At 47.4% G+C, this 27,808-nt stretch overlaps 1 protein-coding gene across 1 annotated transcript in view; it reads left to right on the top strand.

Moving 5' to 3' along the window:
- Nucleotides 1-25,162, top strand: part of Antp (homeotic protein antennapedia) — a 66,057-nt gene extending 40,895 nt beyond the window's left edge. Inside the window, exons 2-3 of the mRNA XM_078194728.1 lie at nucleotides 6,716-8,281; nucleotides 24,825-25,162. Coding sequence (XP_078050854.1) covers nucleotides 7,477-8,281; nucleotides 24,825-25,078 — 1,059 coding nt within the window. The 5' untranslated portion in view covers nucleotides 6,716-7,476 and the 3' untranslated portion in view covers nucleotides 25,079-25,162. The remainder of the gene's footprint in view (nucleotides 1-6,715; nucleotides 8,282-24,824) is intronic.
- Nucleotides 25,163-27,808: the final 2,646 nt, after the last annotated feature.

The following is a 27,808-nucleotide window of genomic DNA, read 5'->3' as shown; positions in this document are numbered from 1 at the left end:
TGCCGCGAAATCATCGCGATCTTAATGGGCCCGCGATTAGTCGCTCAGAAAAATTGTTTCGGCTTTCCTCGCGGCCGCGAAACAGAGTAATTACGCTGTTTAGAGGTTTCACGGGGCTTCGACCCTCCGACGGCAATCTTGTGTTCGAGTATTCAGATGGAATTTCAGTTATGAGTTTATAAATAGTTTATAAATTTATTCATTTACGTTGAGAGTCATCTTTTTACTTTCCTTGTAATTTAAGAGGGATATTTTACGAGTTTTATTTAACATTAGCACTACTTTTTATCTGTCCTATTATATATTGAATAGTGTTCACGTTTATGTAAACATATTAAGTAAAAAGAGAAATTAGTTTTGTCACATGGTTTACTTTTATTTTATGCCAATTCGTAGCGAACTAAAAATTTCCACCCAGCACAGTAAATGAACTATTCTGATCGTACAATTTTACTGAAGTCTCCATCCAACCGATGACGAAGCTACAAAGTTTTATACAATATCGTGAGCTAAGAATCAAGCGATAAAGTTGAACAAAAACCTCTCGCACTACAACTTATTCCGCGGTGTTTCCTCGAATTTCGGCACCGTTCCCGCGTTCCGTCGAACAGAATGCGCGGAACAACGAGAGGAATCCGAAAATGGAGTCGAAACGAAAGCAAGACTGGCAATTACTGGAACCGCGCCCGGGAAAAAGGCGGTCCCATTGAAATTCTTTCGATCCTGTCGCGATTACCCAAGAAACCGGCAACGCGTTTTCCCTTTTTCACCGAACAATTATCCGTCGCAATTCGCCGCGTCGGCCGTCTCTTCCCGCGGCGAGCGCGCGCCCCGTCCGCGTCGTCGCCCGCGGCCGGTTAAAGAGGATGGGCGGCGAGGCCCGATTTCTGGCGGCGATAAACGCGCAGCTGAGCAGCTAATTTGCTACAAATGAAGGCGGTTATTAGGCAGGAAAAAGCAAGACAATTATTCGATTCGGATTGGCCGGGCGAACTGGGTCGGCGATGGTCGAATCGCCGGCCGTCGCGAGACTCTTCGTGTCGTTAGGCGTCGCTCCGCCGAAACCGGTCTCCCGTTCCGTCGCTTATCCGGTTATTACAGCGCGCGGTTTTTCAATTAAAACAGCCGCGACGATTAACTCCGACGAACGCCGCCTGGCATTAACCGCTAATTAGATTAACACGATACCGACGTATCCAGGAAAATTGACTATAAATATTCGTTCCGCGATTATGATACGGAATTAACACTACGCTCGCGGCCGTGGTCCGCTTATTATCGTCCGGCGATAAGTTGTTCAACACGTTCTACGACGTGGGAAATCGTTCGCTCTCTGTTCGCTGCTTGTTCGCCGATGCTGCAATTAGCCGTCGCGCTTTTAAACGTTACAGAGTGGGCGGTTTCGACGATTTCACGGTTAGGTTCGTCCCAATCTATCGCGAGAATCTTCTTTTACATTTCTATCTGTGTCTGATCGACGGATAGAGAATTAAATAATAATTAAACGCGCGAGCTATGTTCGCGTAGATGATATTTTTAGTAACGTTAAGTGCAATGCATATTCTCGTGGAGGTTGAAATATATTATCTGAAATTACTCGTAGTTGGTAGAGGAGTCCACGGAATGATTACACGTCTGGTTCGATGGAGATGTTAACAATGAAATTAGCTGTTGCGGCTAATGCGCGCCGGCGAAAGGGGGCAGGAAATTCCGTGTCGAAGGAACCAGGTCGGAACAGGCGTACTGGGTCACAATTTTCTGTTTCCTTCCTTCTCTTTTTCTTTTTTTCCTGTTCGCGGGACCTCGGTGCCGTAGGTGGCTCGCTCGAGGGTTCCCATTTTACGAGCTCCTTTAGTTTACGAGTGTTTTACGGCGTGCGAACGGCTGGCACGAGCCACGGGCCCCATAAACGTCAAATCCTGCCACCGTTTACGAGCCAACAATTTTTAGTAGACCGCCCCGCGGCCGTGATATCGCGCCGTTTACATAATCGGGCCGTTTCATCTGCACCGTTCGACGGCACACCTTCGGCTTCCGCGGCGGCGGCTTCGATTACCTACCGCGCCGACGACGGTTTGTCTCTTGATCAGCGTCCATTAGTTTATCGCGGGGAACACGACGGCCGTATGCAAATCCGTGCCCGGCGTCCGCTTATGACCCTCGAAAAACGGTTCGGTTTTATCGCGTCTTTAATTCGGTGACAAATGTCAAACGAACGTTCGTACCTTCCGTTTAATCGCGCGTGCTTTTTTTATAAATTGTTGCTCGCGATTCGAACGCCGCTTGCTAAACAAACACCGGTCTTTAAGTTCTAATATAAATATTCCGTGTTAATGTCGCTTTGCGGGAAATGAAAGCGCGGTTATTTTTGTAAACGCGACAGCTGGGATAATCTGATAAATCTATAACAATTTGACCGGTCAATTGTTTGCGCAACAGTTCTTTCATATATCATAAAATATCGGGGCTTTTCAAATAAATTTGCCTTGTAGCGCCGTGATTGAATACGCTACATTGTAAGCTTCATCCGTTTTTATTCTGCTTGGACAACTGGAAGCTTTTATTTTAGCTACAAAAGATCAAATTTTACAATTTATTACATTTTCGGAATTTTCCCCTCTATTTTCTGGAACAATTGCCGGCTTTTGTTTCATCGACAATTTTGTCGAATCTTTACGTTTTATTTACTTCGAGGAGATATTGGTTTTAATTAATTATTCAGAGATTATGCTTTTATAATTTAAACATTTTGGAAAGGGTGCGTTTATTCGGGATATTAAATTAGGGAGGAGGCTCTGCTCTTTTGAAGAGTTTCAGTGGCTGAAAGGAAATACGAATATTTTCTCAGACGGTCGCAGAGGCGAGCTAGGAACGGGAGGCAAAGAAATCCCAGGGAGGAGCCATTTTGTTAACTAGAGGCCATCATAGCTGCCTGACGTCACTTCCATATCCAGCTATGGCGTCACGTGACGCTCCACCCTGTTTTCAATCACCTTGGCCCCGAACCCACCCAGCTGTCAGACACGCTCCACCCCGTTTTTTCCACTTCTTTCGGCTATCGCTATCGCCATCTGTCGGGAATAACACCAACTCCTTAGACCTTTAAATGGCTAGTTAGTTTATGTCTTTTCCGATCGGTGTCACCACCGGCCAAAAACCATGGCATTGTCTCGCGGGCTTGGAAAATTTAAATCCACCGGAAGGTCGCAATAGCAAGCCCCGTTGCCAAAATCCTATACCCCATTTTGCCTGAGAAAAATTCTGAACGCAGCATTTCATTTTTTCCGGTGAAAGCTGCTTTCCATGGAATTGTAATTAAATTCCATTAAGGAGAAAGAAGCAAACAAATGATTCCAGGAAAACAATGGTACACGAACGATTATACCGAGACGGGCAACATACGCATTGTCCATTCAGTTACGTTCAGTACTGTAACTTCCGTAATAGTTTGAATATTTAAATAAAATTTACTTTAAAATGTTCAGAATGGATAAGACTTTAAAGCCTGGTAATTATAAAAATTTTATCCCCCAAAATTATAATTATTTTCAGGGCCTCCAATCGAATTTAAAATCGATGCGCGTTGCCTCTTTTCTCGACCATGCATCATGATTAGTCTCGTAACTATACTATGGATTTTTCTGCAAAATAAAAATTTCTCTTCGTCAATTGCAACAAATAGAAACTATATAAAATGTTGTCCTTGCTGTGATAATTTTATTGGATTAAAAATAATTCGCTAACATAGCAGCTATTTAATTTCGTCATAAATACGTAAAATCTTAGTTGTAACTTCCGTAATTGTGTGAATATTGAAATGGAACAATTTTTCAAATATTCAGGGATATTCAAATATTCTCTCGAACGTAATAATAAAAGCATCGTACCCTCGAGCTCGGGTACCCCCCTTTCGCGTTTCGAGACGTCGTGACCGCGCGAAGCAGGTGAACGAAAAAGCAGGAAAAGGAAAGGTAGACGGGCCCGTATGGACGGAAGAAGGGTTCCGGCTTGATTCCGATGGAAGCGAGCCATAAGCCTGTATCTCCATCGGCGGAGGAGAGAGAGAGAGGGTCTGAATAAATAAGAGGGAGCATACGTTCCGCGGGGACAAGGCTGTTTCGGTTCGGCTAGAAGGCGGGGGGGAAGGGGAAAAGAATACGGTAAAGGCGAGTCCGTAAACCGGGAATTGAGTTAAAATCCTGCGAGAGGTAGAATTTATACGGCGATCCGGGGCTCGCGCACGCGGCGGCGGCGGCGGCGGGGGTGGGCCGGGGAGTTACGGAGCGCATGGAATCGCTATCGGCGGCCATTCATCAATCCGGGGAATCAATACGCTGGAATTAATGAAAGCGCCGCGCGAACAGCGAGCTAGCGGCCGGAATGTTAATCGCGATCGTCCCGCGTCCGACCCATTCTCGTGTACAGCAAACTCCCAAGGGCCCCACCTCCGCCCGAACCCTTCAACCTGCCACCCGAAGCCCCCCCGAACCCCCCCTCCTCTTTTCGATCCGTGTACATCCGCCCCCGCGCCCTCTTCCCACACGAACGTCTCGCTCTATCCACCGTAGCCAACGCCGACCACCGTGCTGCCCACAATACCGTCGCACCCGTGCATTCTATTCCCTCGTTTCGAGGCAGCGCTTTTTCTTTTATCCACGCCGATTCCGACGGACGCCACCCTCCTCCATTCCACGTCGCTTTCTCTCGACCGATCACGGTTTCTTTCAATTTTTAAATTGGAACGACGAATGTTGGCCTCCCGTTTATTCCGATAGTGCCTCGCTGTTACGACATCAACGATTTGTATTGCTTTGCGATGGCAGGGATTATAAATTATTTCTTTCTCTAAGAAGGAAAATAAAAGCTTAATAAGAATGAGAATTTTTGCTAACCCTCTGTTCTCGCACTGGGTCAGAAGTTTTCGCGTATCTTTTGGAAAAGTGTTTTTGCCATGAGAGGATAAAATTAAAAAAAGCGAGATATTAAGCTCTAATAAAGGATAATAATGTTTCAAAGATTCGTTAAAAAAAAGCGGAGGGTTGATATCGTGTTATCGTATTTAACAAGAATTATTAAAATAAATATAAATTAGGAAAATATTTCGTCCACCAAACTATACAAAATATCTTCATTTTCCTACTCGAATTTCACAGTTTGACGATAAATAATTTCCGCTTAATTATTTGTAATAAAAAAGGTTCATAGAATCTTCAACCCCTTATCATAAAAATTCTTTCACAGTAAATTCTATTTAAAATTTCGATCGCGAATTTTACTAAATTATATAAGGGTAGTACTTAAGGGTTAATTACGTGGATGAATCAAATTAAAGAGAAATAAAATTGCTCTAGAGATCGTCGAGTCTCCGCGAAGAGCCAGGGAACGTTCTAAACTTGTTTCATTGGTCTCGCGCGCCTCGAAGGGCCTCGAAGCCATCGCTGGCTCGAAGAGGGAGGTTTCACGGCCAATTTACCGGGCGGTATCTTCTCAAAGTTTCCTCCGTTCCGGCGACTGGCACGGAACAATCGGTACACAGACAGTCTGCCGTCTGAATGAAGTCCTTAAGTCACCGCGACGAAACCAAAGTTGCCGGGCGACGCGCGCGGTCGGTACGGAAGGTTACCGGCTGCGATCGATAGATCGTTCCCGAAGGATCGATGCGGTCGATAAGACACCGACCGGTCTCGCCTTACACACCGTCGCGCGACGTCCGTGTCACTTCCGCGAGATTCGAACGGTCTTTTAGCCGGAACATTCGAACTATAATTAAATCACTGAAAACCGCTGTTTCCTTTCGGAACCGACGCGAGTCGTCGGAGCTCTGGTTGTTCCCGGAACCCGTGTTTTAGCCAGAAGACAAAAAGACTCGCGTGTTTCTAGTTACGTACTAACGAGACCCGGAGGAAACCCCGTTCGGAAGCGGTGCGACAAATAAAAATTAGTAGGTCGGGGAGAACGTCGACGAGGCGTTCAGTAGCCATGCTGCCTAATGGACGGGAATTTTTCCAAATTTAACGATCGTTTAGCCCGCCCACACAGAAGGGCCAAAGCAAGTTCGGCGTCTGGGCGATGGCCGTCACCGTGACGAGCACGTGTGTACCTCGCCTTCTGTCACTCTTGTCAGGAGTCGAACGAAGCTCGGGGCTCCCTCAGTCCGTCCGGCAAAGATCAGCAAACGGATCTTTTGCCGGTCTCCGTGCTCGCGGCGCAAAATTTCGTTCATCTCCTATACAATCGTCGTAATAAAACTTTGATCAGTGCGTGGAGCATCTGTTACGGTGTCGCGTTGTGCAAAGAAAGTCTTGCTGGTAGCTTCCAAGCTTCCGGACAATTCGGTACTTGTCCGAATCATGAGTAAAACACAGTTGGTCAAAGTGTGCAATGAAAATGGCAGGGTACCGCGGGATATTTTGTACTGTGACAGCTCAAACAAAATAATAAACTTCATGTTTAGTATATTCTGTGAAATAGAGATCGTCTGAAGTGAATTAAAAGTTGAGTACAAACTCCTTCCTTCTGTTAACAATCGTTAGGAGGCAACTGTCCAGTAGTTTCATTGTTTCGCCCTTTTTATATTTATTATCTTTTTATATTATCTTTAAAAGCGAATAATCGATGCATCGGAATATTTTTAACACCACTGTTAGAACATAATATATTTAATGGTTGCATCTCGTCTGCAGATTGTTAACGGCTACCGTCGTTCTTGTTACAGGTGCGGCACAACTTCGTTAGCAGGGTGGACAGAGGAACGGAGCGTGTCTGGAGCGGCTTGGCGCTTTGAACGAAGGTACCACACCGAAGAAGACGTAGAACTCTGATTACCATCTCTTCCCCCCCACCCACCCTCCCCTCGTGTACAAGTTAAAACCTCGTCCCTCCCCTCAAGCCAACGGCTTGATAACGTACGGTTCTTTAGTGCTCCAGTTAACCGGTTGTTTCTTTCTGATTTGGTGAGCCCGCGAGTGTGATAACGTCGACGAATCGACGGCGAGCAACAAGGAAATTGAATTCAATGATACACTAGTGTTTACACAGTGATGGTGGTGTGATAAAAATATATAGTGCGCGTGTCCGAGAGAGAGAGCGAGCGAGAGAAAGAGAGAGAGAGAGGGAGAGAGAGAGAAAGATAAAAAAAAAGAGAGAGAGAGAGAAGGAACGCGAGAAAGAGTGTGTGTTCGGAGTTGCTCTGGAGGTGAATATAAAAAATATACATAGTATATGTAAAAATATAATACATTTAAAACGTGTGTGTCCGTGACCGAAGAACAAGGTGTAGAAACAGAAGGAAAAGAGGAAAGAAGGAAGAGAAGGGAAAAAGTGTGCAGAACAAAGGGAGAAAGAGAGTACAAAGTGAAGAGGACAGTGGTCCGAGCGCGTTGGTGAAAATTCGGGATACTGGATCAAGAACAAACCACGGAAAGCACCCAACAAGACCGAGGTGGCATTAGCAGGTGGGACAGGTGGGACAGTAGCATGAGTTCGTACTTCGCGAATTCATACATCCCGGACCTGCGAAATGGCGGGGTGGAACACCCGCATCAGCATCAGCAGCACTACGGTGCCGCCGTCCAGGTGCCCCAGCAGACGCAGTCGGTTCAACAGCAGTCTCAGCAAGCCGGGGACCCGTGCGACCCTAGCCTCCTCCGGCAAGCAGTGCCCGGCCACCATTATGGAGCCGCGGGCAGCCAGCAGGACATGCCTTACCCGAGGTTTCCGCCGTACAATCGGATGGACATGCGGAACGCGACCTACTACCAGCACCAGCAGGAGCACGGCAGCATCGACGGCATGGGCGGCTACAGGTCGACGTCGCCGAGCCCCGGCATGGGACACATGGGACACACGCCGACACCGAACGGACATCCGTCCACTCCCATTGTCTACGCGAGCTGCAAGCTTCAGGCGGCCGCGGTCGATCACCAGGGTAGCGTGCTCGATGGACCGGACAGCCCGCCGCTCGTCGAGTCGCAGATGCACCATCAGATGCACTCCCAGCATCCTCACATGCAGCCGCAGCAGACTCAGCACCCGCAGCAACAACCCCAACACCAGCACCTACAGGCCCAGCAACAGCACATGATGTACCAGCAGCAACAGCCGGCGCAGGCGGCCACGCAACAGTCCCAGGCCGGCATGCACCCTCAGCAACAGCAGCAAGCGCAGCAACACCAAGGGGTCGTCGCGTCGCCGCTTAGTCAGCAGCAGCAGGGCGCTCCTCAGGGCGCGGCCAGCGCGAACCTGCCCAGCCCGCTTTACCCGTGGATGAGAAGTCAATTTGGTAAGCTAACTATACTCTGGCCTGGATCCGCCATTTTAACCCTAAACGCCGCCCCCTTCGGTATAAACCGAAATGACTAGACGCTTCTACGTTACTTCTCCACCTCTGCGTACGTCGCGTACCCTGATAAAAGTCTTCTACTTAGACTCTACTAGTTAGACAATCGTTGCTCGCTGCCAGTCGTTTTATTTCAGAAGTCAAACCGTGTTTTACGGTAGACATTTGTCTGAACGTTTCAACGACATCGTAGTTAGCTTTATCAGGAAGACAAATCGATGCTAGCCCGTGTGTCCGTGGGAGGTTCAATCACGGCGCGCTCCACCCGGAAACCAAAGCCACGGAATCTCCAATGTCTGAGGTTAGCTAGAAATTGTCACTCCGACGGACATGACTTCATTTACATGAATCTGCAACCAAACCGGTTTCAGCTTCCCACGGCCACTAATTAGATTCGTTAGAGTAGTAACAGACCCGAAGTCTGCTATCTCGGCGAATGCAACCGAGTCGCGCAGCTTATCAAAATACAGTGACTCACAGAAGTCGTTCGGAGAGATTCCTGCGCGTTCCTCGCTCGAACATCCTCGCGATCCATTGATACCGATGCCAGCGCGAAGTTTCATGTTCTACCTACAAAGTGGACAACTCGCGGAGGATATTTGCATAAAGCGGAAGCGTAGGGAAAGTCGCGTTGGAACGAAACGAGAGTTTTCTAGCAGAGTAGATTCGATGTATTCAGGCGATTCGCCGATTTTTGTTCGGCACCGCGGACGACCTTTTCCACGGAAGGAAGACGTCGATTCGCCGCGGAAAAGAACGGCAAGGGAGAGGGAAGGAATTTGGTATTCGCGAGCGTGGATACGCGGCCGGTGATACACGTGACGCGGTTCTCGAAAATAGGCTCAAGGCTACCGCCGCGTGACCAGAAGGTTTCGTAGAAAGCAAGGTTTTCTAGAGAGGACGCCAGGTAGCGGCCGGCCGCTTTCAGATTTATGCAACAGTAGGTAAAACTAGACCACATTTGTACGGTCCGCGAGCCAAGATTGGCATAATGTCTCCAGTTTCTAGGTATACCGACGTCCGGAGTTATTTATTGCGCTGACCTTTTAGCCCGGTAGTTTCACCACACGTACACCGCGCTAGCCCCCCATAAAAGTTGCCGCGCCGCGGCCTCAGTTGGCTCCACGGCTTGGCAGAGCCTCCGCTCATCCACTTTTATTCCCATGATGGCTGCTTGTTTCCATTCGACGTACGGACCGCTCGCTTTCCCGCCGCCGTACATTGAAAAACATCCACGAAAATCCATCCGCGCCCACGGGCGACACAATTCTTCGCGTTTCCCCATGCTCGCGCCGACCGCGTAGTACTACGAGCGCATTTCCATTTTTGCGACACGACCGCGGTCGCGCGACATTCTCTTGCTTATCCGAAAGATCTTCGACGGTTTATAGAAACATGAGACCTTTCACGACATTGTCACGGAGCTAACAATTAGAGCTTCGTTAGAATTTATGGGGTCCGAAAGGGCGAAGGGTGCGCGATCGCGGTGCTGTCGCCGCTGCAGTTCCGCAATTTCGGTAACGTTGGCTGAATCGCTTCGATTTTATGGAGCAGTCGGAGAGACTGCTCAGGTAGACACTAAATCCTTTCGATCGCCGTGATCCAGGAGGCAATAGCCGGCGCGCCACCTGCTTCCCCGAGCGCAAAGGGATGACGGGAAAGGTACGCCGAAATTCTGTCCGCCGCTGCGAAGAATCGCAGGGGTAATTCCGGTGTAACGAGTTGGGAATTTATGACGGCAATAACGAAGTGATAATAGCCGGCCCCCCTTGAGTAGTTACCGGGTTAGGTAAGAGCACAGGTTTCAGCTGCCCGCTGCGTTTGCTCTTATTTCCTGCTCGGTCTCGAAATCCTGGGAAACGCAAGGTCGAGCCTCGTTGCACTTTTGCATCACCCTTCAGTTGTTCGGTGACTTCGGGCTAGTAAAGATCTACTTTTCGTCTCCTATCGCTCTAAGTGCTCCGGGATCTCTTATCTGCGATCGAAGAATTTTTCCTTGAAGTAAGTTACAGTATTTCTTTTTCATAAACGTTCGAAACCAAAGCACAGGAAAATTATAAACTCTAAAACGATAGTTTATTTTTTATCTTTTAAAAATGTTTATCGAACAAGGCTTCCAAAGACCATCTCTCGGTCCAGTTCGGAAGTTGCACGAGCCTCTCGGCTCGCCGATAAAAGACCCGTGTGTGCGTACGTTGCTGCCAGTCAAAGAAAGAGGATCGAGTGCATGAATCCGCTCACAGATGTCGGCACGATGACGTCTTTTCTCGGTTCGTCGAACAATGCGTGCCCTCGTGGCCCCAGAACACCGTATCGATCCTTTCCTCCCATGTAATCCTGCGTGTCGAACACGTAAACTCGGAAAATCAATTCGCCTTTTCTCTTTTCGTATTTAAACTTCGCCGAGTATTCAATCTCGTTCGCCATCAAATTCTGCCCAGAAAATTTCTCACCCCCTTTAATGCACATCCTCACCCTCTATCACCTCTGTCTTGCAATCTTTCTTATCGAAGAAAAAAATTTGAAGGCGCTATTGTTCTTATTGAAACTCTTGGAGCTCAAAGAAATTCTGGTGAAAGGATTCCTCACCCTCTACAATTTACACCACCCTCATCTTCCTCTGCCTTGATATCTTAGTGAAAAGAAGTTACGAAATCTATTACACTTTTCGTAATTTTCGAGTTCAATGAAATTCATTGTCATCCTCTTCAGAATATTTTAAACATAGCGTGCTTTTCTTTACCTTTTAAGCAAAGCTAGAATATTTTATATACTTCATAGAGTTAGAAATGTAATCTCATTTTTCTAATTGTGATCCTATAATTCCAAAACTTCAATCTTTGATTGTTAAAAAATGTTAGGACAATTTAATTAAGAGGGTAGTTCGATGACCTCGCGAAAAGAATTATTTTCTCACCCCTTGCAATTTGCATCCCCATTCTCCTCTTCCAAATCAAAGTTAAAAATTTGAAAACTCCATTACCCTTTTATCAATTCCTGGAGCTCAAAAGAATTCAGTAAAAAAATTTTCCTATAATTTACATCTTACTATCTCGGTAAACACCATAAGAACCATTCGATTCGTGTCTCCGAAACCATCATCGATGCATCGTCGGCCAGTGGCGGCAACGTACGGCGGTTACGCTGGTGTTTATTAGTTCGCACTCGATCCCATTACCCTTACGCGGCTACCAATCACGACGAGGTTCATATCAATTTATCTGGCCATCCATTTCAGGCGGTGGCCGCCCGTTTCTTTCCCGACGTTGCAAAACACCAGCTGAGCTAAGCGCGCTCGCGCTCGCGCTATAAGCAGGCCACCACCCCATGAATAATGCATGGCTCAATTTTATAGATGCAGGTGCTCCCGGGGCATTTGCCCGGCGAAACCGCCGAGATTCCCTGGCACCTTTTGCGGGACATTCGCGTTACACCGGTTAGGAAATTCCGGCATAGTTCGCCGGCCCCGGCGAAACACAACCGGCGCGAGGCATTTCGAGTGCGCATCGGTCGCGGTTTACTGCCGAACGTCACGAAGAACCCGTTCCCGTACGTGCATGATTTCTAAGGCGAGCCGGCTAATACCGTACCGCCGGTCCGCCATTTGCGGATAGGACGGGGGCCCACTGAATGGCCACCTGTCGATCGATGCGTTCATTTCTGTTCGACTTCCTGATTTATCGCACGTTTTCCATCCGTTACTGTGTAGGATCGAGCAGTTGATCTTCTGTGTCGTCCGATGAAATCATTTTGTCAGGCATTAGACGTAATTCTCTTATCTCGCGCGGCACGTGTAGATCGTAGATTGCAGCGCCAGGTACAAAGTTTCCCGCAAAATAAAAATTCTCGGTTGCAACAGTCGGGAGTTAAATAAAAACTCATTTCCATTCCCCACGCTTTTAATTGCTTGAAAATAGTCTGACAGCATTGCTAAATTTATCCTTCTGTATTTCACGTCTCTTTTATCATGAGTGTGTAATGGCAGCGCACATTCTAATTATAAAAATCTGTTAGTCGCCATTTTCTCGGGCACATTATTGACGTCCTCCAGGCAAATCGAGATCTGGCATCTTCGACCACGCGAATCTCCGCGCACGCAAAATCCACTTATTTCCATTAAACACAATCAGTACCGCGGGCCGAGATTAATGTTTCCGGGCGCGAATCATGTCCCCGTGGAAAATAATTCAGCGGCTCGATATGCGGATGCACCTCCGCGGGATTTTCAATTTAATTGTGGCCTGTCGTTCGGTATCTCGTCCGGATCGCTTGCTTGAACGTATTCCCTTTTCCATCGGATCCTGCCGGAAGATAACGCCCAAGAGGAATCTACGGAAAAACGTGCGCCCGGCTGGTCTTCGCGCCAATTAGTCCGACAGAGAACACCGGCGTGAAAAGTTATGCCAGGTCTGTCTATGTGTTTCTGTTTCTGTGTGCGTGTCGGGCGTCGTTCGACCATTGGTAATTACAAAGTTATATTCGAGAAGCACAAGGGAATGTTATCTATGTTGCGCGATGCTTATTATCACGGGGGAAGATGCAATATTTTTGCGAGCCGGGACGCGTGAAACGCCACCGCGTCGCGGAAAGTAAGCCACGATGAGCTCGTAATTCAGGTGCGCCGACACCGTGACGCGGCCCAGGAATTCCACCTGATCCTGGTGGAAAAATCGACGCGAGGCGAGCGGACCCGATTCCGCCAGTCGAACGACTCCGCGAAACGTAAACGGGAGGTTAAACATTCGCGAGAATTACCGTAATATTGTACGAACAACTTATTATATATTTATCAAGCTTTCTATCTTTTTACACCTGTTCGGTTCGTTCAAATTAAATAAGGTAAAAGTACTTAAGGAACGCCGCTCGAGCGTGACTCCCTGAAACACTGGCACGGTTAATAAAATAAAAAAATATACAGTGCACATGAAGGTGGATGCAAATATTTTACCAACATTTTTACACGTTGTTCTTCGTTAATTTACTTAAATAAATACTGTTATATAACAATCAACAGCAGAAATATATGTTTATTTGAATAAGGAGATATATAGTATGCTTCTACTTGACTTTATTCGATTTATTTTTTATTTATGTTAAAGAAATATTTTACAGTTCATTAAATTATCTAGAAATGTCAGTCTATCGAACAGTAGTATAAATATTCAACGATAACATCGACGATAATTTTATAGTCACTGAAGACCGTTCCAAAGTACGTACTTTTACTTCATTATTCTTGGGTCACTTGTTTCATTCGCGTGTCAATGGGTTAAGCTAGACACCAAACGATACAGCAACTTTCCAAACGGTATATCGCGTTGTTAACGCAAATTAACCTTTGCACTCGAGCGGTGGTGACTCCGAAGCGGGACTAAAAATTCTCACACCACGTTCCGAAACAGTTTCTCCACTGTCATTATTTCTATTTTGAAAGTTATTAAAAATATAACTGTTTTAAATGTCGAAGAAATATTGTAGATGAGAAAAACTATTTTACAGTTAAAGTTGCTCCGAGTGCAAAGGGTATTCGGCACGCTGACGGCCCAAGTGGAACAGCTTGGAAAGGCATAATTTCAGCGAGGCGATCAGGATTATTAATTTCGTCCGTGATTTCGGGAAAATTCGTCCTCGATCGCCTTCGGATCGCTCGATCTTCAATCTCGGGGAGGGGGGAGCCCCATCGGGACAGACGATGCTTTTAATGCGCAAGATAATTGCGATCCTCTTGCGCGAAAAGATTTATGATACAACCACTCTCTTTCTCTCTCTTTTTCTCTCTTCCTCCCTCCCTCTCTCTCTCTCTCTCTTTCTTTGCCGGTCCTCTGCCCGGTAAATAAGCATGCGCCGGTGCAGCCGGTGCATAGGTGTGAGGCTTCCGTTATCGCGTGTGCACGAACGCACGCGTGCACGTGCACGTAGGTGCCCGCCATCGCATCGCATCGCCGCCGCGTTCCTTATGTAATCCCCGGCACCGACACCAGAGAAAACGCGCGTGTGTCTGCGCGCGAACTGCGGCGCGTCGAAAGAGTGCATTACCACTGAATTAATCGCGCGAATATCTACGTAAATGGCCAATAACCCGTGCACCTAATGAGGAATTAAAAGCGGCCCCCCCCCCCCCCCTTTCTCCGCCGTCCTCCGCCGTGCCCTCGCCCCACCCGGCCCGCTTCACTTTTTCTTTTCTTCCCTTTTTCCCGCTGTTCTCTTTCTCCGTTCTCTCTTTTAACTGTACCTCGATTAATTGGGCGAACGGATTTATGGACCGGACACCATAAGCTGGACGAACGAACTTCGCGTGGCTCGCGCAACCACGTGGGCGTGTTTATTTGCCTGGGAGGACTGCTTTTTTAACGGTCGCCTTCCGGGTTCCTCGGTTCGGGGGTTGGACCCGAGCTCCATCGCGATCGGCCCGCTCGTTCGCGATCTTTCCCGTTTAATTATTACGATATTTTATTCCGCGTGTATAAGATGTTATCTCGATGATATTTGCTCGCTTCGCGTAACTTTCTAAACGCGTCTTCGTCAGTTTTTCTGATTATCCGGGTTCATGCTCGACGGGGTTAATAAAGCATTTTTAATTAGACCGCGGGATTTTATGCATTCGCGAGGAAAAATGAGCAGAACGAAAGCGAAACATTGTAATCACTTGATTTAGAACTGCTGTTGCGTTATTAAAATTAACCTCGTTAGAATGATTAAAGCACGGCGTAAATGTATGTTGCAACCCGTGCATACGATTTTTATTTTCTATAAAAATTAGAGGCTTGTTTAGAGAGAGAGCTGGAGGTGTGTTAAATATTCTGGAGGAGGGATAAAATTCAAAAACTTTGTTTACGAATTTTAGGATATGTCACGATTTTTATCAGTTATCTAAGTCTTCTGTTATAATACTTCGAAATTATATTTTCAATTTTTAAATAATTAGGAGCACGTCCCTCCTTTCTCCATTGTTTCAGCTATTAGGAAAAATTAATGTACAAAGCCTAACAAATTAATAGATTATGCAATGATAAATCAAAGTAGGCAATAGTTTCCCAGCATCATCTCGATTGTCCTTTCCATTTTAGTCCGATTTCCCAAGAAAATGAAGCACGGTCGTCGCGTTGCACCGGCACCCAAGATCTTTCCCATGATCTCGCTGCGAGCTTTCCCAGCACGCCCGTCGGCTTTTTGTGGACGGCTTTGGAAATGCCTAATCTGTTCACGTAACGAAGTCCCGGGAGTGTTCTCGCTTTCACCCGAGTTTCCCCCAATTTCGGTGGTTTAATTTATACACGGCGAGCTAGGCCAGCCGGTGAGAGACCCATATCCCGGCCGCCCGTATCGTCCATGGTTGTCCGAGGAGTTCATGGCGGCGGCCCAAAAAGCAAACGGACATAGGATTTCCGTGGACCCATCCATCATCGTCATCCGCCCCTACGCCCTCCGCCTACCACGCCACGACTTCCTCTCTTTCTCTTCTCTCTTCCCCGGCCCTTCTTCTCTCCTCTCTCCTCTCATCTCTCTCCTCTCTACTCTCTACTCTCTTCTCTTCTCCCCCCTCCCACGCGCGGCGTCTCTCGTTGCTCTCGTTCGCTCCCACGTCATTTCCTCGACGCTCCTCCTTTCCTTGGCCCTCTGGGGCCTCCATCCTCTTTTTGAATATCTCACGAGGCCGCCATCGTTACGGACACCAATCTCGCGCGCGGCTAGCATAGTAGAACGAAACGGATTTCGAGATGGGAATCTCGAACCGAGGTGCAAACCCCTTTTGCCAACTCTCGTGCCTCGCAGCCTCGAAATCCTCGCCGGCCACATGGCGCGCTGGAATTTTCTTCCAGGCCGGTCGGGGCTGGGCGATTTAATTTAACTTAATTCAATTGTATTTAATTGGATTTGATCTGGTTAAATGTACGGGCAAACTTCTTATAGTAAAATTTTTATAGTAATAGAATAAGAACGTAACAAGTTGTTATATGAGGATATTAGATGAATTGAAAATCATTTTTATGTTATTGATAATGTATGTAATCTCTGCTTCATCCTGTGTTTTCTGAAATGATTGAAGACAATTTTTATTTTGCATAAAATTCCGTGATCTAAGTTAGGAATTTAGGAGGTTTAAGTATAACGTTTTCAGTAACGAATGAAAACGTTGAGGTAAATGTAGCCGTCTGAAAGCCTTCCAAAATTTTATGAAAAGCTCCGTTTCTTTGAAGAGTTCTGTTCTTGGGTCGAAAGAGCGGCGACAAGGTCCGCACCTTCTATGAATCAGCGAATCGGTCCTTTCGCAATCCAACGTCGGCAACTATTTCGCCAAGCAGAGCCCATTCATCAGCTCTTCAATTCCGCTCGCTGTCCCCGCATCGGCACGAAACGCGGCGATATCGCGGCCGGCGCACGGCTCGGGCCATGATTTAAGTGTCCGTAGTTTAATCAGCAATTGCTCGCGGTTCGCCGAAGGACCGTGCACCTCCGCGGAACAGGTGTAAATGAAAAAGAAGGATCGCGGACAAAGTAGGACATCGGATAAGGCCGAGTGATATCCCCGGGTACAAATGCATACGTCGCGCGTAGCCATCCTCGCCGCTCATTATCTCGGCGTTCTAGCGGTCCTCCGTTGCTTTCAGAGAGCCAGGCCTCCTTGTCCGGCTGTCTGCTCGTCTGGCCGAGAGGCAAAAAAACACGCCGAGACCGAGGAGGAAGGGTGAGAGAGGAGCAGGGTGAGGAGGAGGAGGAGGTGGAGGAAGGTCTTCTCTATCTGGTACTCCGGCTCCCCTCGGGGGCTTCTAAGTTCCCCTCGCTCTCTATGAGCGTCTTGACGTTCTTCTTGCCCTCCGCCGCGTCTCTTGGCGGCGACTTCTGTTGAATTCCTTTTTCCGTCGTCGTCCTCCACACTTCGGCCCAGGTGGCTGTACCACGCTTAGGACACATCCACCTCTGTCGTCGTTGTGCGGCCTATACACGGCCGCGCGGCGACGAGAATAATCGCGGCCAGCTGCTCGTCCGCGGCGAACCGAACCAACGACGCGGTTCCGATCGGTTCAACGACTCGGTTCCTCGCGTTCGTCCCGTGTATTTACATGCCGGCGATGACTCGTCATTTCGTCTGATCATCGATGGTGTTCGCGAGGTGCTATGGGTTGGGGGCTCTGAAGAGGTTGGACGGTCGCGAACGGATGTTCGTTTTGGACGCTAATCAATTTGGTAACGGTTAAGAGAAGTTATAAATGTCCCCGAAATCTTGGGGATACGGGCGATGGCGCGACATCTAAGTGGACTATCAAGGTCTGTGAAGACTCGTGGATGGAGCAGAATTGATGGTCACCTGCCAATGACGAAAGAATCGGTAATAAATAAACGAAGAGGGCTGACGTACTTGTGCTTGATACCTCTTAACTGGTTGGCTCGGCGATCTTCATCCGGGCTGTTCGATAAACTGCCACGTGACAATGGAGAATCAAAAGATGATTCAGAGGCTCTCGTTCGGTGCCAGAATTCCCACATCGTCGACTACAAAAGACCGTTCACCCGACAAGCAATCGGCCGTTCTCGTTGCCCATATTTTTTCCCTGGGCATTCCTCGGCAAACGGATTACCCTAATCCACCGGCCGGTCCGCAATTTTTTCGACGGACGATTCAGGAAGTCCCCCAAGATCGAAGAACGCGGCTCTCGAAGCCGCATAAACAACCGCCGAAAATTCCTGAACGAGGCCTCACCCCCGCGTCGGCCGTTCTAGTAAAAAGCGGGGGTCGTCGTCGGAAAGAAAGTTCACCGAAAGCAAACGTGACGCGAGTCGGCCTACGACGGAAGCAGAAAAAGCGGGAGACGGATAGCCGAGCCGAAAATATATGGCGGCACGGAACGGGGACTTGGTGGAACTTCGATCACGTGTTCGGGATTAAAGGGATGCCAGAGAGCGGAGCCGGCTCGACGCGGTTGGTGTCCCGCGTGGTCTTCTTCCTGGTCGGACAGGTGTTGGAATAATCGTCGCTTCGTTGGGGAACCGCGACGCGGCGGAGCGTCGCTGACCCATCGGAAACACCTGAATCCTCGAAATATCCATCGCAGACGTTCTCCGGGGCGGTTCGCCGGATTCCTCGCGATTAATCTGAACCTCTGTCAGCAGCATCGGCCGGTCATATAATCCGACGGGTCTGTGTGGCCCGGAGGAGGACTCGGAGGGACCCGAGGAGTAGGAGGATGAGGTTGAGGCTAGGAGGATGAGATGGTGGAGGAGGAGGAGGATAGAGAGAGGGTAGAGACCGATAAAATTAATGGGATATCTAGGGTATCTAATCGAAGAGCGTTTCAAGGCCTGGCCTTAAGGTGCCCACGTAAAGCTTAGCTTAATTGGGCAGCGAGTGGTGGCCGCGCCTTATTAGCGGGTTACAACATCCGGCTGGCTAGAGCTGTTCGTCTGAAAGAGTCCTGCTCTCGTGTATCCTGCGGCGGCTCTGAAAAGGAGACCAGCTAGCTGGCTGGAGGAGAAGCGGAGAAGCGGAGCAACTAGCCTATAATAAGCCAGCACGGTTGTGTACGTTCTGTTCTGTTCCGTTCCATTCCGTTCCGTTCCGTTCCGTTCCTTCATGCTGCGCCAGTGAAGGCAGACCCATAAATCTCTCGGGCATACTCCAGGGGACATTTGATCCTTGCGTAACCCAACGCCGTTAATTTATTGCCCCGCGTTTAAAGTCACCTCCGTCCGCGAGAGAGCAACGCCGGCACCGGCATCAGAACGCGCCGGTTCAGCATAAACCGAGAGAGGCTACCACCGCGCCGGGGCCCAGGTTTTCTTGTTATCGACCTCTTTAACACGCCCTCCTGCTCGGGTCCATCCCCTACGACCCCAGATAAAAAGGGTTCCGACTAGCGGTTTCACGAGCCACATTTTTCTCGGAGTCCTTTCACTCGGGTTTCGTCGTTTAATAACGTTCACAATTGCTTTGATACCTGCTTTCGGCTCGGGGAGACGGGGCGCAGGTTCCGCTAGGTGATGCGAGCGAAAATAATTTACTCGGAATTGATAGGCGCATTTGTTACTGCTCGATCCTCCGAAGCTTTACGCGAAATGGAAGTTGGCATTGTTTGCTGCTAGGAAAAGAAGTCAATTTCAACAGAATCAACCTGTTTTATTCAGCAGTCACTTTTTTAGTTATTGATGTCTCCTCTGTAGAATCCTTTTTAATGAACTTTCTAAAATTATTTTTATGTGTGACAGTTCTATTATACAGATTCTTAAATAACTGTAGCATGAGAACACTCTTTACGGGTACAGATAATTGTCTAATCAATACACGATTCCAATGGAATCATTTTATAAGTGAAGAATAACTTTTTCTTTCGATCTTAGCTTTACCAGTGTTGCGCAACCACGTGGTGAATGATCAGAATGATTTATCTGTGCATTTGATTGCAACAATGGATAAAGCAAACAATGTATTTGCACTTTGATCTTTATAAATATTACTTCACACTTTTACTTTAACACTCTTTCTACACTCATACCTACCTTACAATCTTACAATGCCCATACTAATTATAGATCAAGCTCAACTAATTGTTCTCCCACAAACAGATACGATCCATTCTTTCGTGCTCATTGCCATAAGGCAATGACTTTCATTACTATGCGATGACCAATCGCCTTAGGTTTGCTCTCGGTTATAATCCACTTTATATTTATCGAATAAATTTCCAAATTTATACCTTGACGTAATTAATTAAAAAATTCTACTTTTATTTTGTTTATTGTTCATTACCAGTTCCAATACCCCACATGACGAGGCTAGCCAGTGATAGCACACGTTAGATGAACGTTGTCTCAGCTGTCTCAGTGTACCAGTCGCTCGGTCAACGGGAAAAAGAAAATCTCACACCCTCGTCCGGGGCTCGGCGCGGCCGTGTTTCCCACGACGTGCTCGCACGATGAAAACGCCATGAAATTCTTCGAGCCGGTAAGGCTGTGCACCGTGGTGATTAATTTGCCGGAGATCACGCGCGCGGATAACGCTTTCGCACCGTCTCAAGGACTCCCCTCGCGCGAGCGCGCGCGCGCGCCTAGGATCGAAACTAATATTGTTACCTCGGCGCCTTGCTTTCGGAAAAAAAGGCAGCGGTAATTCATTGCCGAGCCGAGTGAACTTTGCTTTGAAACGCTCGATAGCAGTTACTTATGCCCACTGATAAGTCGGTCTCCCGATTGCCTCGCTCGGATAGCCTTGAAATTGGCCGCCCATTATTCCGTTGACGAGTTGTCCGAGTTCCTTACAATCTTCCCTCGAAGATTTTAAAAAATTATTAAAGAGACAGTAATCATTCTTGCGAAAGCTGTGAAATAGTTACTATATTTTATATAATTTTTGTACTATATTTAGTTCACGAATAACACAAATAAATCATCGTTAGATCGAGGATTTTAATAGTTACAATTTCGAACGCTATAAAACTTGCGTTTTAAAACGTCAATGTATTTTTAATTCGCCGAGATAATTAAACGATGAACTTGCAACTCGGTTCCCGTTGCTCGCAGCAAACGCAGTCGATCATTACTTCGCCTAAAAATCCGGCGGCCAGTCATCGCAAGTCGGGAACACTTGAATTAATGAAACGAGCGTCCATACATCTTCGGCACCTTGCAAACACCGCGGTGATTATTTAGCAGAAATGTTTTCCGCAGGTGTCGGCACAAGTGGGCAAAGATCATAAGAGCTCACTTTCCGCGTATAGCAATTAGGTTCGCGTTATCTGGCCAAGCCCGCCTCCCCAATTAAGCAACAAGCTCGGCTACCGAGAAAGAGGGAATTGTTCAGCGTCTGATTCGTTCTTGGTCGAGCGGCGCTCGATCGGGAACGTTGAGACCCGCGAACGTTGTATGCTCAACCGGAGAGGATATTGCCAATATTCCTCGCTACCTGGTTATTAGGGTAATAGTTGCTCGGAGCGAAGTTATGCTTTCTGAGCCGTTCGAGGTGTCCGGACGCGAAGCGGCCGGATCGGTCGGCGCAGGGATTCCGTGTCAGGGAAATTGATCGAGCCCCCCCCCCCGTTGATCCGCGGAATTTGGAGCAGTTTTGCGGCTCGACCGTTTCCACGAGAGCAGGCTAACGAGCAGCGTACGGTTCTAAAACCGGCGTATTCTTCGCCGATTATTATCTCCTCCGTTCTCCGTAGGACAAACGAACTTTAATAGGAAGCGGTCGGCGTTCGCCGGTACCGGGAATCAGTCAACGACCGCTTTTAACGCCGGCCATCTTTGTTCCGCGGGAAAGAGAGCCTGGGAGACGGCCGCTTTGACCCAGCTGACTGGCAATTACTTGGACTGTCCACGTTCCCCGGTACATGGTACACGTAAATCCTTCGTTTGCCGGTCCCTGGCAATTAGGTAATAAGCCTGTTATCGATAAAGAGGCGTGAACTAATCGGCGCGGGCCGGCTCGAGCGTGACTACCGGTCGTTTCATTATTCCGTGAACACGCTTTGATGATCTTCTGGGTCAGAATGTAGACCATCACCGAGAGCCACCTTCATTAACCGTCCGACGAATGAACATTAATAAGTCCCGACGCTTGTCGCGGCCGCGCGGCGGCGGACGCCGGCCGGGACGCTCGTCAGCGTCTTTGACGGAACTCGGCGTGTCTATGTTTATCTCGGGGGGTCCTTTGATTGGCTCGACTAGAACTCCAACTTCGCGGGAAGCCGGGGCTGGACCTATTTCGGGGCCCGGATTGATCGCGGTGTGTTACTCAAATTGACGCACACTTAGTGAACGATCAATATCATCGGAAGCTTCGCCGGGCTTCCGAGATGCTTACAGATTGCGGTGATCATTTATTTCGATGCAACCGGCGGCGCGCTGGTCGTCGGGGACCGAATTTCCGGTCTGCGGTAGCAACGATAGAACATTTTCACTAAATAAGCGGAAAAGTCTCTGGTATGATCCTTCTTCAGCTTGGAGTAGAATCATCGTTATTGAGATTAGAATAAACCACGTTCTAAAATATTCTTCTTAGAGACTATTATCATTAAACTAAGATCGATTCTCCTGTAATTAACAGTCGACGGAGGTATAAATTATTTACTTGCAAATTATTATTTTGTATATCCAGAACGAACAAAGAAGTAGCTGCAGATCGTCCTATCGTAAAAGAAGAACGCGCATCTGCCAGCACTCGAAGCATTGTCTAGAATGGTACGAAAGAATCTCATTGAACCTCTTTCTATTTAAATTGTTTCCGAGATTTGCATAAACACGTTAGCCAATGTAAATCCGCCAGGCTAGCGGTAGGAGGACACGGTCCGAGGGAGCTAGTGAAATGGTTAAAAGTTATAAGTAAGGAGGCTAGAGATTGGTATGTTGTTAATTTGAGACCGTAGCCGGAGGGAGGGTACAAGAGAGGGCATCTTCCCAGAGTCGTTCTCTCTCGGACCTCTCTCCGGGTCCGGCCGGAGGGACGGGGAGAACCCTCGGAGAAACGGTCTCTCTCTCAGGAGGAGAGTCGCCATCCGTCTTCATCGGCCGACAGCGCGACGGGCGGCGTTTGCCTCGAATGCTCACCAAGGAGTTTTCTTCTTCTTCTTCTTCTTCCTCTTCTTCTCTCTCTCCTTCTCCACCGCCTCCTTCTCCCGTCCTCTCGGTCGTCCTCCTCCTCTCCGGCCATCCCCTTCTTCTTTTTTCCCTCCCTCGTACCTCGAATATTCTCGTTTTGCCCTCTTGCGCTCGTGTGGCAACAGCCAGCCTAACCCTTTGAGATTATGCCTGCGCGAGACAGTATGAAGGCTCGCACGGACACAGACAACCTCGAAGACCCGTCCTAGCTGGTTCTCTCCCTCTCTCTCTCACTCTCTCTCTCTCCCCATGTATACGCAATGTTCCCCCCTTTCCCTCGCTCCCTTCGCGAGCACAATTAATATTCTTGTTCGGGATTCGTGTACCGCCACACCGAGCGCAGATCATGTCACGGATATCTGTTAGGTATCTATCATACGCAAACGCTAAGCCCACGAAAACATCGGCTTTTTCTCCGGCTAGCGTTCTCGTCCGCGGGATAGAAAAATGCGGCGACGCAGGTTGCTCCGTGTTCATTGACGCGTTTGCGCTGAATCGTATTTGAATCTTTCGATTAAACAGCATTTAATAGTATAGATTTAATAGCATAAGATCTTAATAACATGAGACGTTGATTACTGTAGGATGACCAATTGCTGTGCATTCGTTTGCTTTCAGTAATTATTAACTTCACATTTATCGAATATAACACGCTATATATTTTTCTTCTTTTATTTGGTTTACACTTTAATTAATTCTGTAAGTTTATACATTTTTAAGTGTATAAATTTTATTTGATTTATTTCTTAATTATACCCGAAAGGTTATTAACTGTATGTTTATCGAATAAGTCGTATTAAACTTTTCTTAATTATAAGAGAAGCAAAACGAAAGAGTAAAAAAGATTGCTACGCCTTTTTCGTTAAATACAAAGTTAATTATGATCGTTAAGGCTCGCGCGATTGATCGTAGAGCTCTCCGCGCTAGCCGATACGATAAAGATACTCGGCAAAAGGTTCTAGAATGGTACAAGAGAACTGCATTTATGCAAACGGAGTTTTCCTCGGCGTTATCGGGACCAGTGTCAGCCACTTCTGTTACGGCAATGACGCTCGGCCAGATAAATCCGCTCCGCGCTGCTCTCCGCAATTCCGCAGCCCCAACATTTTTGCGACCGCCCTGATTCTTCCGCGAGACTTCAAATTTCTCTTAGAATTTTGCCGTATACTATCAGCGGGCTCTCGAGCTTACAGTTTTTCCAAATCGGCACGATTAAACATAGGAAATCGCGGTCGCCGCTACGGAATGCAACGTTTTGCACAAGTTTTCCAGGCGGCACCGCGCGCGTTCTGCTGTAGGTGCAGTTGCATCGTTATCAAGGGAGTCGAACTTATAAATCGTGCTCGTTTATCCAAGCAGACAGACCCGAGGATGAAGGTCAAGCTGCCCCATTCATCCTCCTTAAGTATTCCACTAGATCGGCGAACTGCTAACAAACGTGCTAGCGATGCTCCTATCGAAGGCAGCTGAAAAAAAAACTGTTAGAAAACGTGAAATATAATTGATTGTATTTTCTGAGGGTGTACCGTATTGTGACAGTTTGTTATGAATATCGTGAGTCTGAAAATATATCTGAAATGATCGATTTTCTTGATCGTGCGAAGTAGGAGACTTTATCTAGAAAATAAAGCTATAACTCAATGATATCATTTGCAAATAAATGGTATCACAATTGGAACTCTATTGTGCTCCTAATATTTTAAAATATTCTGAAAACTGGCAAATTAGTAGACAAGACATTTTAACTGAGAAGAGAAGCACAGCAATTATTAAATTTTTGTAAAATAGACATAGGTTATCCCTGCAAATAGAAAGACCCCACTGATATTATATAAAAATTCTAAACTACATTTAAACGTTAAAAAATAACAATCATTGTGATCGGTTGTTGTTTCAGAGAGGAAACGAGGCCGGCAAACGTACACCCGATACCAAACCCTGGAGCTGGAGAAGGAGTTCCACTTCAACCGATACCTGACCAGGCGGCGGCGCATCGAGATCGCGCACGCGCTGTGCCTGACGGAACGGCAAATCAAAATCTGGTTCCAAAACAGACGGATGAAGTGGAAGAAGGAGAACAAGACGAAGGGCGAGCCGGGCTCCGGCGACGGGGACACGGAGATCTCGCCGCAGACGTCGCCGCAGGGTTGAGAGAGCCCCGAGGAGTGGAACTTCCAAAGAGGTCTCATCTCTCTCAGGGTCATTAATACCTTGTTTCCAGCACTACCTCCTACCCGAACACCCCCCCGCGCCACGAAACCCGCCAACCCTGCAAACCCCAACCCCCACCCCACCTGATCACCTCCAAATACGACTACCCAGCCCCCCCTCATCCCCAAACCCCCCTGAAAACAGCAATGACGCTTATTTTGTCGTGTTAATCAAGTTGCTCGTACCAAAAATGGAGAAGAGAGACGAAGGGAAATATAGAGACGAACGTAGCCGACTGACAGCGTGGATATGATAGTGTGGACGTGGACGATGACAAAAGGGATGAAGATAGCGAGAAAATATATATATATCTATATATACATATATACATATATATATGTATAAAACGAGAGAGAGAGAGAGAGAGAGGGAGAGGAAGAGAGGCGGAGAGGAAGCGGAATGCGAGATAAGGCGAGCGGAAGGACACAAGGGAATACAGAATGGAAAACGGGACACACGAACGAGTCGGATGAAGATTTATAAGGACACGCGATCTTATAATAATCGTAATGTAGCGGAACGCCGTGGGAAGAAAACGAAGAAAAAAAAAACATAACGGATCGGATCGGATACGGAAGAAATAGGAAACTAAAAAAAACTAAACTGGATCACATGCTAATCAGAACCGCGTTAACCTCTATTACATTTAATCGAATGTAATTGTAACTAAAGCCTCTATAATTAACGATAGGGATACAAGGGAAGCCGGAGAGAGAGAAACGAATATACGTACTTTAAACAAAAAATGAAAGGAGAACGATATGGGAGTCGCGCGACACGCTCGCGGATAATCGCGGAACCGATCGATTCTTAATTTGTAAGTAGTGTGCGAATGTGACCGTGGATGCGTGCACAAGTGATATACATACAAATATATATGTATATGTACAAATATATATATAAATAAATATATGTATTTAATATGTATTTATATATATACATATAAATCTATATATATACGAACGTATACATAGGACGCGCCACGTTGATCGAGAAAGGAAGCGAGAGAGAGAGAGAGAGAGAGAGTAAAAAAAACGGGAGAGAATGTCCGTGTGAATGACTGCTGGTCTAATCGAGTCCTTGTGGAGATACCGCGCGAATATACCTTAGTGAAAGCGTTTTATTATTTATTCTCTTACGTCGTACACGCGTAGAGTCGTAGAGCGGTTAGCGAAAAAAGATTTAGCGGACGCAAAAAAAAAAAACGTGGACGGACCCGTGTGTGACCGCGTCCGTCCTGTCTCTGTTTAGCGAGTAGGCGAACAAAACGGTTTAGCGTTCTTATTAGAGGGAGAGAGAGAGGGAGAGGATCGTTTAGATAGAGTTTTTCTCGACAAAATACCGCGGTGGCTCAGCGAGGGTAATTCAGTTATCGCGAACGTGCCAAGTGTGATCATCGGATGTGTTTCTCCAGTGTCGGGGAGGATCCGGGATAGCTGAAGATGTGGGGGACCGAACGGATCCCGGTAAACATCCGCGCACACGGATCGAGAGGAGCCGATGGAACGGTGTGGTATATAACAGTGAAATCAAGAGAGAGAGAGAGAGAGAGAGAGAGATGGGTGAGGTATAGAGAAAGAGAAGGGAAAAGCAGAGTCAGTGTCAGTGTGCTTGCAAATCGGTTGAATTCCAGTGATTTTCGGTGATCGATCGGATCAGGTCTCTCGGATCTTTCGGGAATCGAGCCGCGGTGTCGAAAGACCGGAAACGCTGGCTTGAGAGAGAGAAAGAGCGGAGGCCTCCGTCGGAGCAGAATCGAGCCGATTCGACGGTTCTTCGTCAGTGGCGTGCACAAGGTCAGTCCAGAAATTACCTATTGTTTCTTGGTATTTTTATCGAAAATTCTTTTCCAAAACCGGATACTGCCCGAAGAACCTGTCGGACACTCGGTTCGTCCATTATTTATTTCGAGAAGACTACACCGATTTTCTGATCATTTTCACGCGAACCAAAACGGCGACTTCGACAGCCGAAACTCATGATTTCGTTTGAAATCATTTCAAGATTTCATTTTTCGTGGAAATGTAATTCAGACATTCGAAATATTTCACATAGATTCCAGAGTTGACAATTTTAATTTCATTTCGATGCCGTCGAAGGCGCGTTTTCGTTCGCAGAGACGTTTCGTAAATTCGCGCGCCGATTCCGCGTCGACGATCGACGTTCCGAATAATTCCGCGCTGAAAAGTGGGCGATCCTCGACGCGATACCGAGACTCGGCCGATCTTCGCGAGCTTTTTCGACCGGTCAGCGAGAAATTTACCGCTGCTCCGCGCGACACGAGGCCAAGTTACCAAGTGATGTAATTCGTAGCGTATTTTTGGAATAGGATGCTTTCGGCATGAAACCGCTTGGCACCTTAATAGCGACTCTAGAGAGCAAAGCCGCCGACAGAAAACTCTACTCCGCCGCGAAATGATTCAGAGTATATAGCTCTTTGCCCTCTCCGAGAGACCGACATTTCAGCCGCCGCGTCGCAGGTAACGTCGACAATGTCCAGTGTTTCCAAAACGGTCCAGGAAGAACTTACCTTTGAAAAGAACTGCGAATTCCAATCTCGTCCGTGTGTCGCATCAATGAGTATTCTGTGCTTCGCCGACCCTGCTTTTCTTTTCGAGTCCTGCTGTCTGAATGGAAATAATTTTTATTCTTTAGTTCACAATTCAAAGT

The sequence above is a fragment of the Augochlora pura genome, chromosome 11 (genome assembly GCF_028453695.1).
Source record: "Augochlora pura isolate Apur16 chromosome 11, APUR_v2.2.1, whole genome shotgun sequence".
Lineage (NCBI taxonomy): Eukaryota > Metazoa > Arthropoda > Insecta > Hymenoptera > Halictidae > Augochlora > Augochlora pura.
The sequence above is the reverse complement of the archived record's forward strand: the minus strand, read 5'-3'. Positions and strand labels throughout refer to the sequence as shown.